The following is a 10,501-nucleotide window of genomic DNA, read 5'->3' as shown; positions in this document are numbered from 1 at the left end:
TCTCCTGCTGCTGCTGCTTCTCCTGCTGCTGCTGCTGCTGCTTCTCCTGCTGCTGCTGCTCCTGCTGCTCCTGCTGCTGCTGCTGCTGCTCCTGCTGCTGCTGCTGCTCCTGCTGCTGCTCCTGCTGCTGCTGCTCCTGCTGCTGCTGCTGCTCCTGCTGCTGCTTCTCCTGCTGCTGCTGCTGCTCCTGCTGCTCCTGCTGCTCCTGCTGCTGCTCCTGATCCTGCTCCTGCTGCTGCTGCTGCTGCTGCTCGTGCGGCGGATAGAGGTGCGGGCCGGGCGGGCGGGCGGGCAGGGAGGGAGATTTGAAGGAACCCGCACCGCTCCTCGCCGGGAAATAGAACCCAAGCAGCCGTGCAGCAGCAGCAGCAGCAGGAGCAGCATGGCGGTGCCGGTTCAACGCATGGGGGGGGGCGGGTGGGGGGCGCCGCGGCTGTCGAGCGCCGCGGCGGCGGCGGCGGCGGCGTGGCAGAGTCACGTGTCGCTCGCCGGCGCCGGGAGGTTGAGAAGGATGAGGCGCTGGTGCTCGGGGTCGGCGACCCCCACCTCCTCCAGGTCGTCCACGGTGAGATCCCTGCAGGTGACACGGCGGCGGGAGCTGACGGCACGCCTGGGTGTCGCTGTGCGTGTCGCTGTGGGTGTCGCTGTGTGTGTCGCTGTGCGTGTCGCTGTGCGTGTCGCTGTGTGTGACGCTGTGTGTGTCGCTGTGCGTGTCGCTGTGCGTGTCGCTGTGCGTGTATTGCTCAACCACGTTATGTATGCTGATGATTTGGTAATAGCTGCTCATTCAGAGCAGGAGTTGGAGACGCTGCTGCTGATACTGGAGCGTGCCACTAAGAGGTGGGGCCTTACCATCAGCCCCACCAAAACTAAGCACCTGCCTGGGTATTTTGTTCCATCGGACACTCCACCCCCACAACTCCCAATCGATGATGGCGCAATTGTGGAGAGAGTGGAGAGTTTCCCATACCTGGGCAGTGTGCTTATGACTGGCTCCAGTTTAACAGCAAAGGTCTCGCTCCGAATGAGTCGAGCGGCAATATCTTTTCATCGGTTGCGTAACGCTGTGTGGAAGCTACCTGATCTGTCGCTCCGCACTAAGCTTCAGGTCTTCTCGGCCACGGTCATTCCCTCCCTTCTCTACGCTTGCGAAACGTAGACCCCCCCCTAATGGAACATCTTCGCCGGTTAGAAACATTTAGGCTAGCCTGCCTACGATCCATCCTGGGTTTAACCAGGCTGGATTGTGTGAGGAGCTCACATCCTTGAAAGATCTGGGCAGGGTCCCATCGGTGAGCTCCTCCGGCAGGCGAGGCTGCGTTGGCTGGGTCATGTAGCCCGCATGCCCAGCCACCGCATGCCTAAACAGCTTTTGTTTGGCCGGATCGAGGGGGCTAAGCGGGCGCGGCACGGGCTAGAGAAGAGATGGAGTGATATGGTACAGGAGGACGTGGAGCTGAGTGGACTTCCCGATGACTGGTACCAGCGGTGTCAAGATCGGCCTCTGTGGAGGAGGCTCGTGAAGGACGCTACTGGGCAGTTGGAGGCAGTTGCCCTCCAACAACAACGGAGGGCGGAGGAGCGACGCTCACAACAACGAGCGGAGCGCCGGGTTGCTAAAGCACAGCAGGTTGGCACAGTAGGGGGCAACAGGTGGTGCATCAGCCAGTCATCTCAGTCGACCCGTGGCACCTGCTGGGTCTGCCCCGTGACCTCCTGCCAGCGGGCGTTCGACACTCCACGTGGCCTCAAGGTGCACATGTCCTGGCACAAGCGTCGTGGTGACGTCACCGCCACTTAGTGGCGAATGGCGGTTGTTGTTGTTGTTGTTGTGTGTGTCTGCGTGTCGCTGTGCGCAAGTGTGTGTGTGCGCTTGTGCGAGGGTGCGTCCCCCGCCGGCGTCCCCGCACGCACCCCAGGTAGTCGACGTCGTCCCAGCCGTTCCTCACGAGCGCCGCCTCGTACGCCTCCAGCCCCAACGCCCCGAGCCAGTGGCCCACGGCCCGGGGGCCCCCCCTGGCCGTGCGCCGGCGGCCCTCCTCCCCGTCGGGGGCCGGGGCGGCCTCCCCGGCGGGCCCGCGGGGGGCCGTCCCCGCCGCGTCGCCCTCGTACAGCGACTTGGCCATCTGCAGGGCGAACCACGAGCGGTCGTCGGCGGGACGCGTCTCCGCCGGAGGCCGGGGGCCCGGGAGGCCCGGGGGACCGCCGGGCCGCTCCGGGCGGGCCCGGCTAACGAACATCAGCTGGTCGGCAACGAGCCCCAGCACGCTGCGCGTGTCCACGGCGCGACCGCCGCCCTGCCAGCCGCCCCCCCCCCTCTGCCGCCGCCGCCGCCCCCCCTCCTCCTCGTCCTCTTCGTCCTCCTCCTCGTCTTCGTCCTCCTCCTCGTCCTCCCGTATTGACTCCATCTCGTAGCAGAGGCCCTCCGCCGTCGCCTCCGCGTCCCAGCCGAGGTCGTGGTCGTGCGCCGCGGCCGGCGCGGCGCCGCCGGGGCCTCCACGCAGGGGGGCGGCCGCTCCCCGGGCCTCGCCGCCCGGTAGCGGGGGCGGGGGGTAGTCCGGCGGCGGCCGGTTCGGCGAGGGGCAGCCGTCGCCGTTCTCCTCCTCGCCGTCGCCGCCGTTCTCCCCGGCGACCGGCGCCGCGGCCCCGGCGCCGTGCCGGGGGCCCCCCCGCGTCCGCGGGGCCGGCGTGGGCAGCCGGGCCGAGCCGGCGCCGTCCGCCGAGGCGTCGGCCCTCGCGGGGGCGGGGGCCGGGGCCTGGTAGGCGACGTCGCCCGCGGCGGGCGGCGCCGGCGGCGCCGGCGGGGCGCCGGTGGGGATGCTTGGCACCGGCGAGCCGGGGAAGAGGATAAAGTAGTTGGGGTTGTCGATGCTGATCTTTGCCGGGGCCGACTCGGCCTCCGCCTTCGACCTGGGGGGGTGGGGGATGGTGGGGGCGGTGAGCGAGTCGTGGTGGTGCGGTGTGGACACACGCACGCACACACACGTGTACACACACACGTGTACACGCACACACACACGTGTACACACACACACGTGTGTACACACACACGTGTGTACACGCACACACACGTGTACACACACACACACTTGTGTGTGTACAAAACAACCCCCTACCTCCTCGCGGTGCCGGACGGGCAACTCTGTCGTGGACAGCGCTGTGGGGGGAGATCCAATTTTGATTGGCTCCTCCCCTCATGGCATATGTGTCCACCACAGGGGCTAAACAGGGGCTCTGGACGGGTGCGAGGGGCTGGTAACCCCTCCACCTTCAATTAATTACCACGAAACCACGAATTAAACTGAAATATGTAACAACTAAGCTTGTGCCGGAGGCCCCGGGGGGCCAGGCGTCTATGACGTCTCCTGGCCAAACCCCAATTGGCGGAGCCAGGAGATTGAATACCTACCCTCGGGGCTACTCCAGAAACAACGAAAAGCCACTACGGGTGGCCACGTGGAATGTTCGAACGCTCATTGCAGAGGAGAGGCTGCCACTCCTCTGTCGGGAGCTGGACCGGTACCGCCTGGATCTATGCGGCATTCAGGAGGTCCGGTGGACCGGCTCTGGCTCCTGCCACCATGAGGGGTGGACAGTCCTCTACTCGGGGCAGCAGACTGCCAAACAACAGGGTGTGGGTCTTCTTTTGAACAAAAGAATGAAGGGGGCGTGGGAGCGTGGCGGTGAGGTGTGGGAAGCTGTAAGCCCCAGGCTACTTTGGGCTCGCCTTCCCATCAACCGGAGGCGAGGAATGGTGGTCGTGGTTACTTATGCCCCCACCGAAGATGAACATCCGTGGAGGGATGCAGGCAAAGCCGATGAGTCAGATGCCTTCTATGACCTCCTGTCACAGGTGCTGGCTAAAGTGGCCCCTCGAGATAGAGTCATCATGTTGGGTGACTTCAATGCCCGAGTTGGTCATGATACTGGCACCTGGTCTGGAGTGATTGGAGGGCATGGGCCAGATCAGCTCAATAACAACGGTAGGAGGCTGCTAGATTTTTGTGCAGCCCATGGGCTTGTAATTACCAACACGCTGTTCCGGCATCGGCACATCCACACAACATCATGGATGCATGCCGGGTCCAAGCAAGAACATCTGCTGGACTACATAGTGACGGACCAGCGAATGCGAGCCCATGTCCTTGACACCAGGACCTACCGTGGAGCTGATCTGCCCTCTGACCATCGACTAGTCATCTGTAAGATGCGCCTGCCATTCTTCCACTCCGGTGGTGGATGTACACCCAGGACCCCTTTCCAACCTAAAGTGGCCTGGTCTCAGTTATCTGATGAAAGTTGCAAGCGAGAATTTCATCATCGCTTGCGGCTGGGATTGACATCGTCCCCGACTCCTCCTGATGTCGAGGGTAAATGGGCGAGGTTTAGGACTGTGACTCATGCAGCTGCAATGGCTGCTTTGGGTACGCGGTCCAGACCTCCCCAGACACCCTGGATGACAGAGGAGTTGTTCAGGATGGTTGAGAAAAAGCGACAGGCCCACTGTCATCGGCTACAGAATCCCACGTCAGAGAATGAGGAGGCTTACCGCAGCCTTCGCTCGGAGGTTCGGAGAGCCGTGAGGCGCTGCAAGGATGGGTGGTGGTCGCGGGTTGCTGAGGAGATGGAGTCTGCCTCAGTGGCCCGTGATCACAAATCTCTATTTAACTCCATCAAAAAAGTAACCTGCAGCGCCACACCTATTACCATCATTAGGGGAAAAAACGGTGATCCAATTTCCGACCCCCAGGAACAGGTTCGCATATTTGCTGAGCATTTCTGTGAGGTCCTGGGGGAGGGAAAATCCCTCAGCCAGGAAAACATCGTGGCACAAAGTGAGGATGACCCTGCTGAGGCTGCGGTGCCTCAAATATTGGATGAAGTCACCCCCTGTGAGTGGCTGGCTGAGGTGCCATCTGCTGAGGAAGTATTGAAGGCGATCCGGAGTCTGAGACCAGGATAGGCAGCGGGCAGAGATGATCTCCCAAGCGAAATGCTGAGGGAGGGTGGCGTTTGTGCACAGACTGCCCTATATGACATCATAACAACAGTCTGGACCACTGGACGGGTTCCGCAGGATTGGAAGGATGCCCTGGTGGTCCCCCTTTTTAAGAAGGGGGACCGCACAGACTGTAACAACTACAGGGGCATCTCACTCCTCAGTGTGCCGGGAAAGGTCCTGGCAAGGATTATTCAGCATCGCCTTGCCAGGCACGCTGAGGAGAGGCTTGCGGAGCCCCAATGCGGTTTCAGGAAAGGGCGGTCCTGCACAGATGCCATATTTTCTGTCCGTCTGCTACAGCAGAGGTGTAGGGAATTCCAACAAGACCTACATCTCTGCTTTATTGACCTGGTCAAGGCATATGATACCATCAGTAGGCCTGGGCTCTGGGTCGTTCTTCGTGCTTTTGGAGTACCTGACCCTCTGCTCACGATCATTAAGGACCTTCATGATGGTGAGCGGGCCCGGGTAAAACTACGTGGCCGGGAGTCAGAGCCATTCCCTGTACACCTTGGGGTGCGACAGGGATGTCCTCTGGCTCCCACATTATTTAACATCTATTTTGACCACGTAGTTCGTGAAGCCTTCAATAGCTGTACCGGGGGAATCTCCATATGGTACAGATATAATGGGAGGCTAATCGATGCCCGGGTGCGGTCAAGGGATGGCTCCCTATTGCTCAACCACGTTATGTATGCTGATGATTTGGTAATAGCTGCTCAGTCAGAGGAGGAGTTGGAGACGCTGCTGCTGAGACTGGAGGGTGCCACTAAGAGGTGGGGCCTTACCATCAGCCCCACTAAAACTAAGCACCTGCCTGGGTATTTTGTACCATCGGACACTCCACCCCCACAACTCCCAATCGGTGATGGGGCAGTTGTGGAGAGAGTGGAGAGTTTCCTATACCTGGGCAGTGTGCTTATGACTGGCTCCAGTTTAACAGCAGAGGTCTCACTCCGAATCAGTCGAGCGGCAATATCTTTTCATCGGTTGCGTAACGCTGTGTGGAAGCTACCTGGTCTGTCGCTCCGCACTAAGCTTCAGGTCTTCTCGGCCACGGTCATTCCCTCCCTTCTCTACGCTTGCGAAATGTGGACCCCCCTAATGGAACATCTTCGCCGGTTAGAAACATTTAGGCTGGCCTGCCTACGATCCATCCTGGGTTTAACCAGACTGGATTGTGTGAGGAGCTCACATCTGGGCAGGGTCCCATCGGTGAGCTCCTCCGGCAGGCAAGGCTGCGATGGCTGGGTCATGTAGCCCGCATGCCCAGCCACCGCATGCCGAAACAGCTTTTGTTTGGCCGGATTGAGGGGGCTAAGCGGGTGCGGCACGGGCTAGAGAAGAGATGGAGTGATGTGGTACAGGAGGACGTGGAGCTGAGTGGACTTGCCGATGACTGGTACCAGCGGTGTCAAGATCGGCCTCTGTGGAGGAGGCTCGTGAAGGATGCTACTGGGCAGTTGGAGGCAGTCGCCCTCCAACAACAACGGAGGGCGGAGGAGCGACGCTCAGAACAACGAGCGGAGCGCCGGGTGGCTAAAGCACAGCAGGTTGGCACAGTAGGGGGCACAGGTGGTGCATCAGCCAGTCATCTCAGTCAGTCGACCCGTGGCACCTGGGTCTGCCCCGTGACCTCCTGCCAGCGGGCGTTCGACACTTCACGTGGCCTCAGGGTGCACATAGCCTGGCACAAGCGTCGTGGTGACGTCACCGCCACTTAGTGGCGAATGGCGGTTGTTGTTGTTGTGTGTATGTGTGCGAGTGCTGCACCTACCGGTTCTGCGCCGGCTCGTCGTAGAGTCGCGTTTCGTCCGTGGGGGTCCTCGCCAGCGGGGACCCCCGAGGGGACCGAGACACCAGCGGTGGTGGCGGTGCCGCCCCCACCCCCGCCCCCCCCGCCCCCACCCCCGCCGCCTTCTCCCCGGGGCCCTCGCCTGGCTCCGCCTTCCTGCCGCCCCCTTCCCGGGACGGGGGCCCCCCACCCCCCTCCTGCTGGGGGGCCGGCGGCTTCCCAGGCATGAAGACGTAGGACGAGGGACCCCCCAAACCCGCAGGGACCCCCGGCTTGCGCCCGGCGGGCCTGGTGCAAGACAAAGGTCCCCCGTGTAGCCTCCACAGACTGTTGGGGCAAGCAACCACGCCCGGCCGCCTTTGTCTCCCCCACTGGCGAAGTTTATTACACGCCGGACACCGGGTACTCATTTGAGGCCGAGTCGACCTAGGGCAGGCCCAAGGACCGGTTCAGCTAACCGTCACCGGCGCTGGTGGCCGTTCCCAAGAAGGGCTGGTGCAAACAAAGACAAAGCTTCCCCCTATAGCCCTCACAGGTTGTCGGGGAAAGTGTCGTTAGCGAGGAGCGCCGTTGAAGGCCGGCACGGCCCATCAGGAGGTCAGGGGCCAGCACCACGCCCGGCCGCCTTTGTCTCCCCGCGATGCTGACTGCACAGTGCATCAGGTTCCCATTTTCCGTAGTGGTGGATCTCAGTGTACAGGTGTGCGTGTAATCACCTGCCGAGGTGTGTGTGTGTGTAATCACCTGTACAAGATTGTTATTCATCGTCACTGGCGTTGGTGGCAGTGAGCGGGAATCGAACTTGGGTCTCTGTCGGGTTCGTAGCGTGGTGGTGAGGTGGTAGTGAGGTGGTGGTGGTGAGCGCGATGGTGAGCGCGGTGGTGAGCGCGGTGGTGAGGGTGATGTGGTCAGCATGCTGTGGTGAGCGTGCCGTGGTGAGCGTGGCAGGAAGAGTGATGTGGTGAGCCTGGTGGTGAGCGCCGTGGTGAGGGTGATGTGGTGAGCGTGGCAGCAAGAGTGATGTGGTGAGCGTGCCGTGGTGAGCGTGTAGGCAACCCTCACCCGGCGGGGTCTGTGGGGTCCCCTGGCATGGCTGGTGAGGGGTTCTTCTTCTTGGACGTCGAGACGTGCTCTTCGTTGTCGATGCTGATCCACGCTGCACACACACAAACACAGATCCCCCCTGAAGCCTTAACAGATGGCGTGAGTGAGTGGAGTGAGTGAGTGGGTGGAGTGAGTGAGTGGAGTAAGTGAGTGGAGTGAGTGAGTGGAGTGAGTGAGTGAGTGGGTGGAGTGAGTGGAGTGAGTGGGTGAGTGGGTGGAGTGAGTGAGTGGGTGGAGTGAGTGGAGTGAGTGGAGTGAGTGAGTGGAGTAAGTGAGTGGAGTAAGTGAGTGGAGTAAGTGAGTGGAGTAAGTGAGTGGAGTGAGTGAGTGGGTGGAGTGAGTGGAGTGAGTGAAGTGGAGTGAGTGAGTGAAGTGAGTGAGTGGAGTGAGTGAGTGAAGTGAGTGGAGTGAGTGAGTGGATTAAGTGAGTGGAGTAAGTGAGGTGAGTGAGTGAGTGGAGTGAGTGGAGTGAGTGAGTGGAGTGAGTGAGTGGAGTGAGTGAGTGGAGTAAGTGAGTGGAGTAAGTGAGTGGAGTGAGTGAGTGAGTGGAGTAAGTGAGTGGAGTGAGTGAGTGGAGTGAGTGAGTGAGTGGAGTAAGTGAGTGAGTGGAGTGAGTGGAGTGAGTGAGTGGAGTGAGTGAGTGAGGTGAGTGAGTGAAGTGAGTGGAGTGAGTGAGTGGAGTGAGTGAGTGGAGTGAGTGAGTGGAGTGAGTGAGTGAGTGGAGTGAGTGGAGTGAGTGGAGTGAGTGAGTGGAGTGAGTGAGTGGAGTGAGTGAGTGGAGTAAGTGAGTGGAGTAAGTGAGTGAGTGGAGTAAGTGAGTGGAGTGAGTGAGTGAGTGGAGTGAGTGAGGTGAGTGAGTGGAGTAAGTGAGTGAGTGAGAGGAGTGAGTGGAGTGAGTGAGTGAGTGGAGTGAGTGAAGTGGGTGGAGTGAGTGAGTGAGTGGAGTGAAGTGAGTGAGGTGAGTGAGTGAAGTGAGTGGAGTGAGTGAGTGAGTGGAGTAAGTGAGTGGAGTGAGTGAGTGAGTAGAGTGAGTGAGGTGAGTGAGTGAGTGAAGTGGGTGGAGTGAGTGAGTGAGTGAAGTGGGTGGAGTGAGTGAGTGAGTGGGTGAGTGAGTGAAGTGAAGTGAGTGAGGTGAGTGAGTGGAGCATGCTAACCATTACACTACCGCTCCCCCCACACACACACACATACACCGTTGCACACACAAAGATCCCCCGTGTAGCCTTAACAGATTTTTTCGGGGCAAGTGTTGTTTGCGAGTCGCTCCTATGAAGGCCGGCACGGCACACACGAGGGGGTGGATGGCCAGCACCACGCCCGGCCGCCTTTGTCTCCCCAGTGGCGTTGTTGTGGTTGTTGCACGTGTGTCTGTGTGTTGAACTTCTTTCGCACCACCGTACGTAGCCAACCGTGGCCAATCGGAGGTGCGGGGGAAGGGCAACAAACACTGAACACTAAAAGCAGTTCGAAAGAAATGACTTTGAAATCTCGATGATTTAAAAGTGCATCGCTGCAGTGCTGGTGGTTGTTGTGAACGTTGCAGTTGTGGTGGTTGTTGCTGTGGCGGTGGTTGCAGCGATGGCGGATGTTGCGGTGGTGGTGGTGATTGCGGTTGTAGTGGTTGCAGTGATGGTGGCGGTTGCGGTGGTGGTTGTGCGATGGTGGTGGTTATTGTGGTGGCGGTGGTTGCGGTGATGGTTGCGATAGTGGTGGTGGTTGTTGCGATGATGGTGGTTGTGGTAATTGCGGTGGTTGCGGTAGTGATGGTGGTTGTGGTGATGGTGGTTTGGGTGGTGGTTGGAGTGGTGGTTGCAGTGGTGGTGGTAATGGTGGTTGTGGTGGTTGTGATGGTGGTTGCGGTGGTGGCGGTGGTTTACCGTAGAGACGCTCGCGCGTGGCCAGCCGGTCCGAGGGCACACGAACCTTCATCCAGCCACGGACGTTCCCCGTCTCCTCTCCGCGGTGGGACAGGAACGTCTCAAACTGCTGCGGCGTCGTGCCGATCATCGACTTGAGTGCCAGGCAGCACTCGCCTGCCACCATCGCCACCATCGCCAAGACCGTCATCAACGTCGCCGCCAACGTCACCGAAATCACCGCCGAGACCACCATCATCATCATCAACACCGGCACACCGCCAGCATCGACACCGTCACCGGCAAATCGCCAACATCAACACCATCAACACCATCGCTAGCACATCACCAACATTAACACCATCACCGGCACATCGCCAACATCAACACCATGGCTAGCACATCGCCAACATTAACACCATCACCGGCACATCGCCAACATCAACACCATCAACAGCATGACCGGCACCATTGCTGACATCAACACCATCACCGACATCCACATCATCACCCACCCCCGCCCCCCGTGGTACCGTAGGACTCGTATCCGTCGCTGGAGCGCACGGTGAGCAGGATGTGCTGGTCCTGCAGGTACTCCAGATCCGCTATCATCGGCTTCAGCTGACACACACAGTGTACACACACACGCAGTGAACACACACGCAGTGTACACACACACGCAGTGTACACACACACACGCAGTGTACACACACACACGCAGTGTACACACGCAGTGTACACACA

At 60.2% G+C, this 10,501-nt stretch overlaps 1 protein-coding gene across 1 annotated transcript in view; it reads right to left on the bottom strand.

Annotated features, from left to right (window-relative positions):
• Nucleotides 1–386: 386 nt before the first annotated feature.
• The window catches only part of LOC116957855 (phosphatidylinositol 3,4,5-trisphosphate 5-phosphatase 2), a 99,070-nt gene continuing 88,955 nt past the window's right edge, over nucleotides 387–10,501 (bottom strand). Inside the window, exons 22-27 of the mRNA XM_076054135.1 lie at nucleotides 10,291–10,378; nucleotides 9,779–9,934; nucleotides 7,860–7,953; nucleotides 6,780–7,085; nucleotides 1,915–2,910; nucleotides 387–574 (exon numbers count right to left, since the gene is read on the bottom strand). Of these exons, the coding sequence (XP_075910250.1) occupies nucleotides 475–574; nucleotides 1,915–2,910; nucleotides 6,780–7,085; nucleotides 7,860–7,953; nucleotides 9,779–9,934; nucleotides 10,291–10,378 (1,740 nt within the window). The 3' untranslated portion in view covers nucleotides 387–474. The remainder of the gene's footprint in view (nucleotides 575–1,914; nucleotides 2,911–6,779; nucleotides 7,086–7,859; nucleotides 7,954–9,778; nucleotides 9,935–10,290; nucleotides 10,379–10,501) is intronic.

Source organism: Petromyzon marinus, chromosome 64, assembly GCF_048934315.1.
Source record: "Petromyzon marinus isolate PM22_M1 ecotype Great Lakes invasive population chromosome 64, UKy_Petmar_22M1.pri1.0, whole genome shotgun sequence".
NCBI lineage: Eukaryota > Metazoa > Chordata > Hyperoartia > Petromyzontiformes > Petromyzontidae > Petromyzon > Petromyzon marinus.
This window is presented reverse-complemented; position numbering and strand designations above follow the sequence as displayed.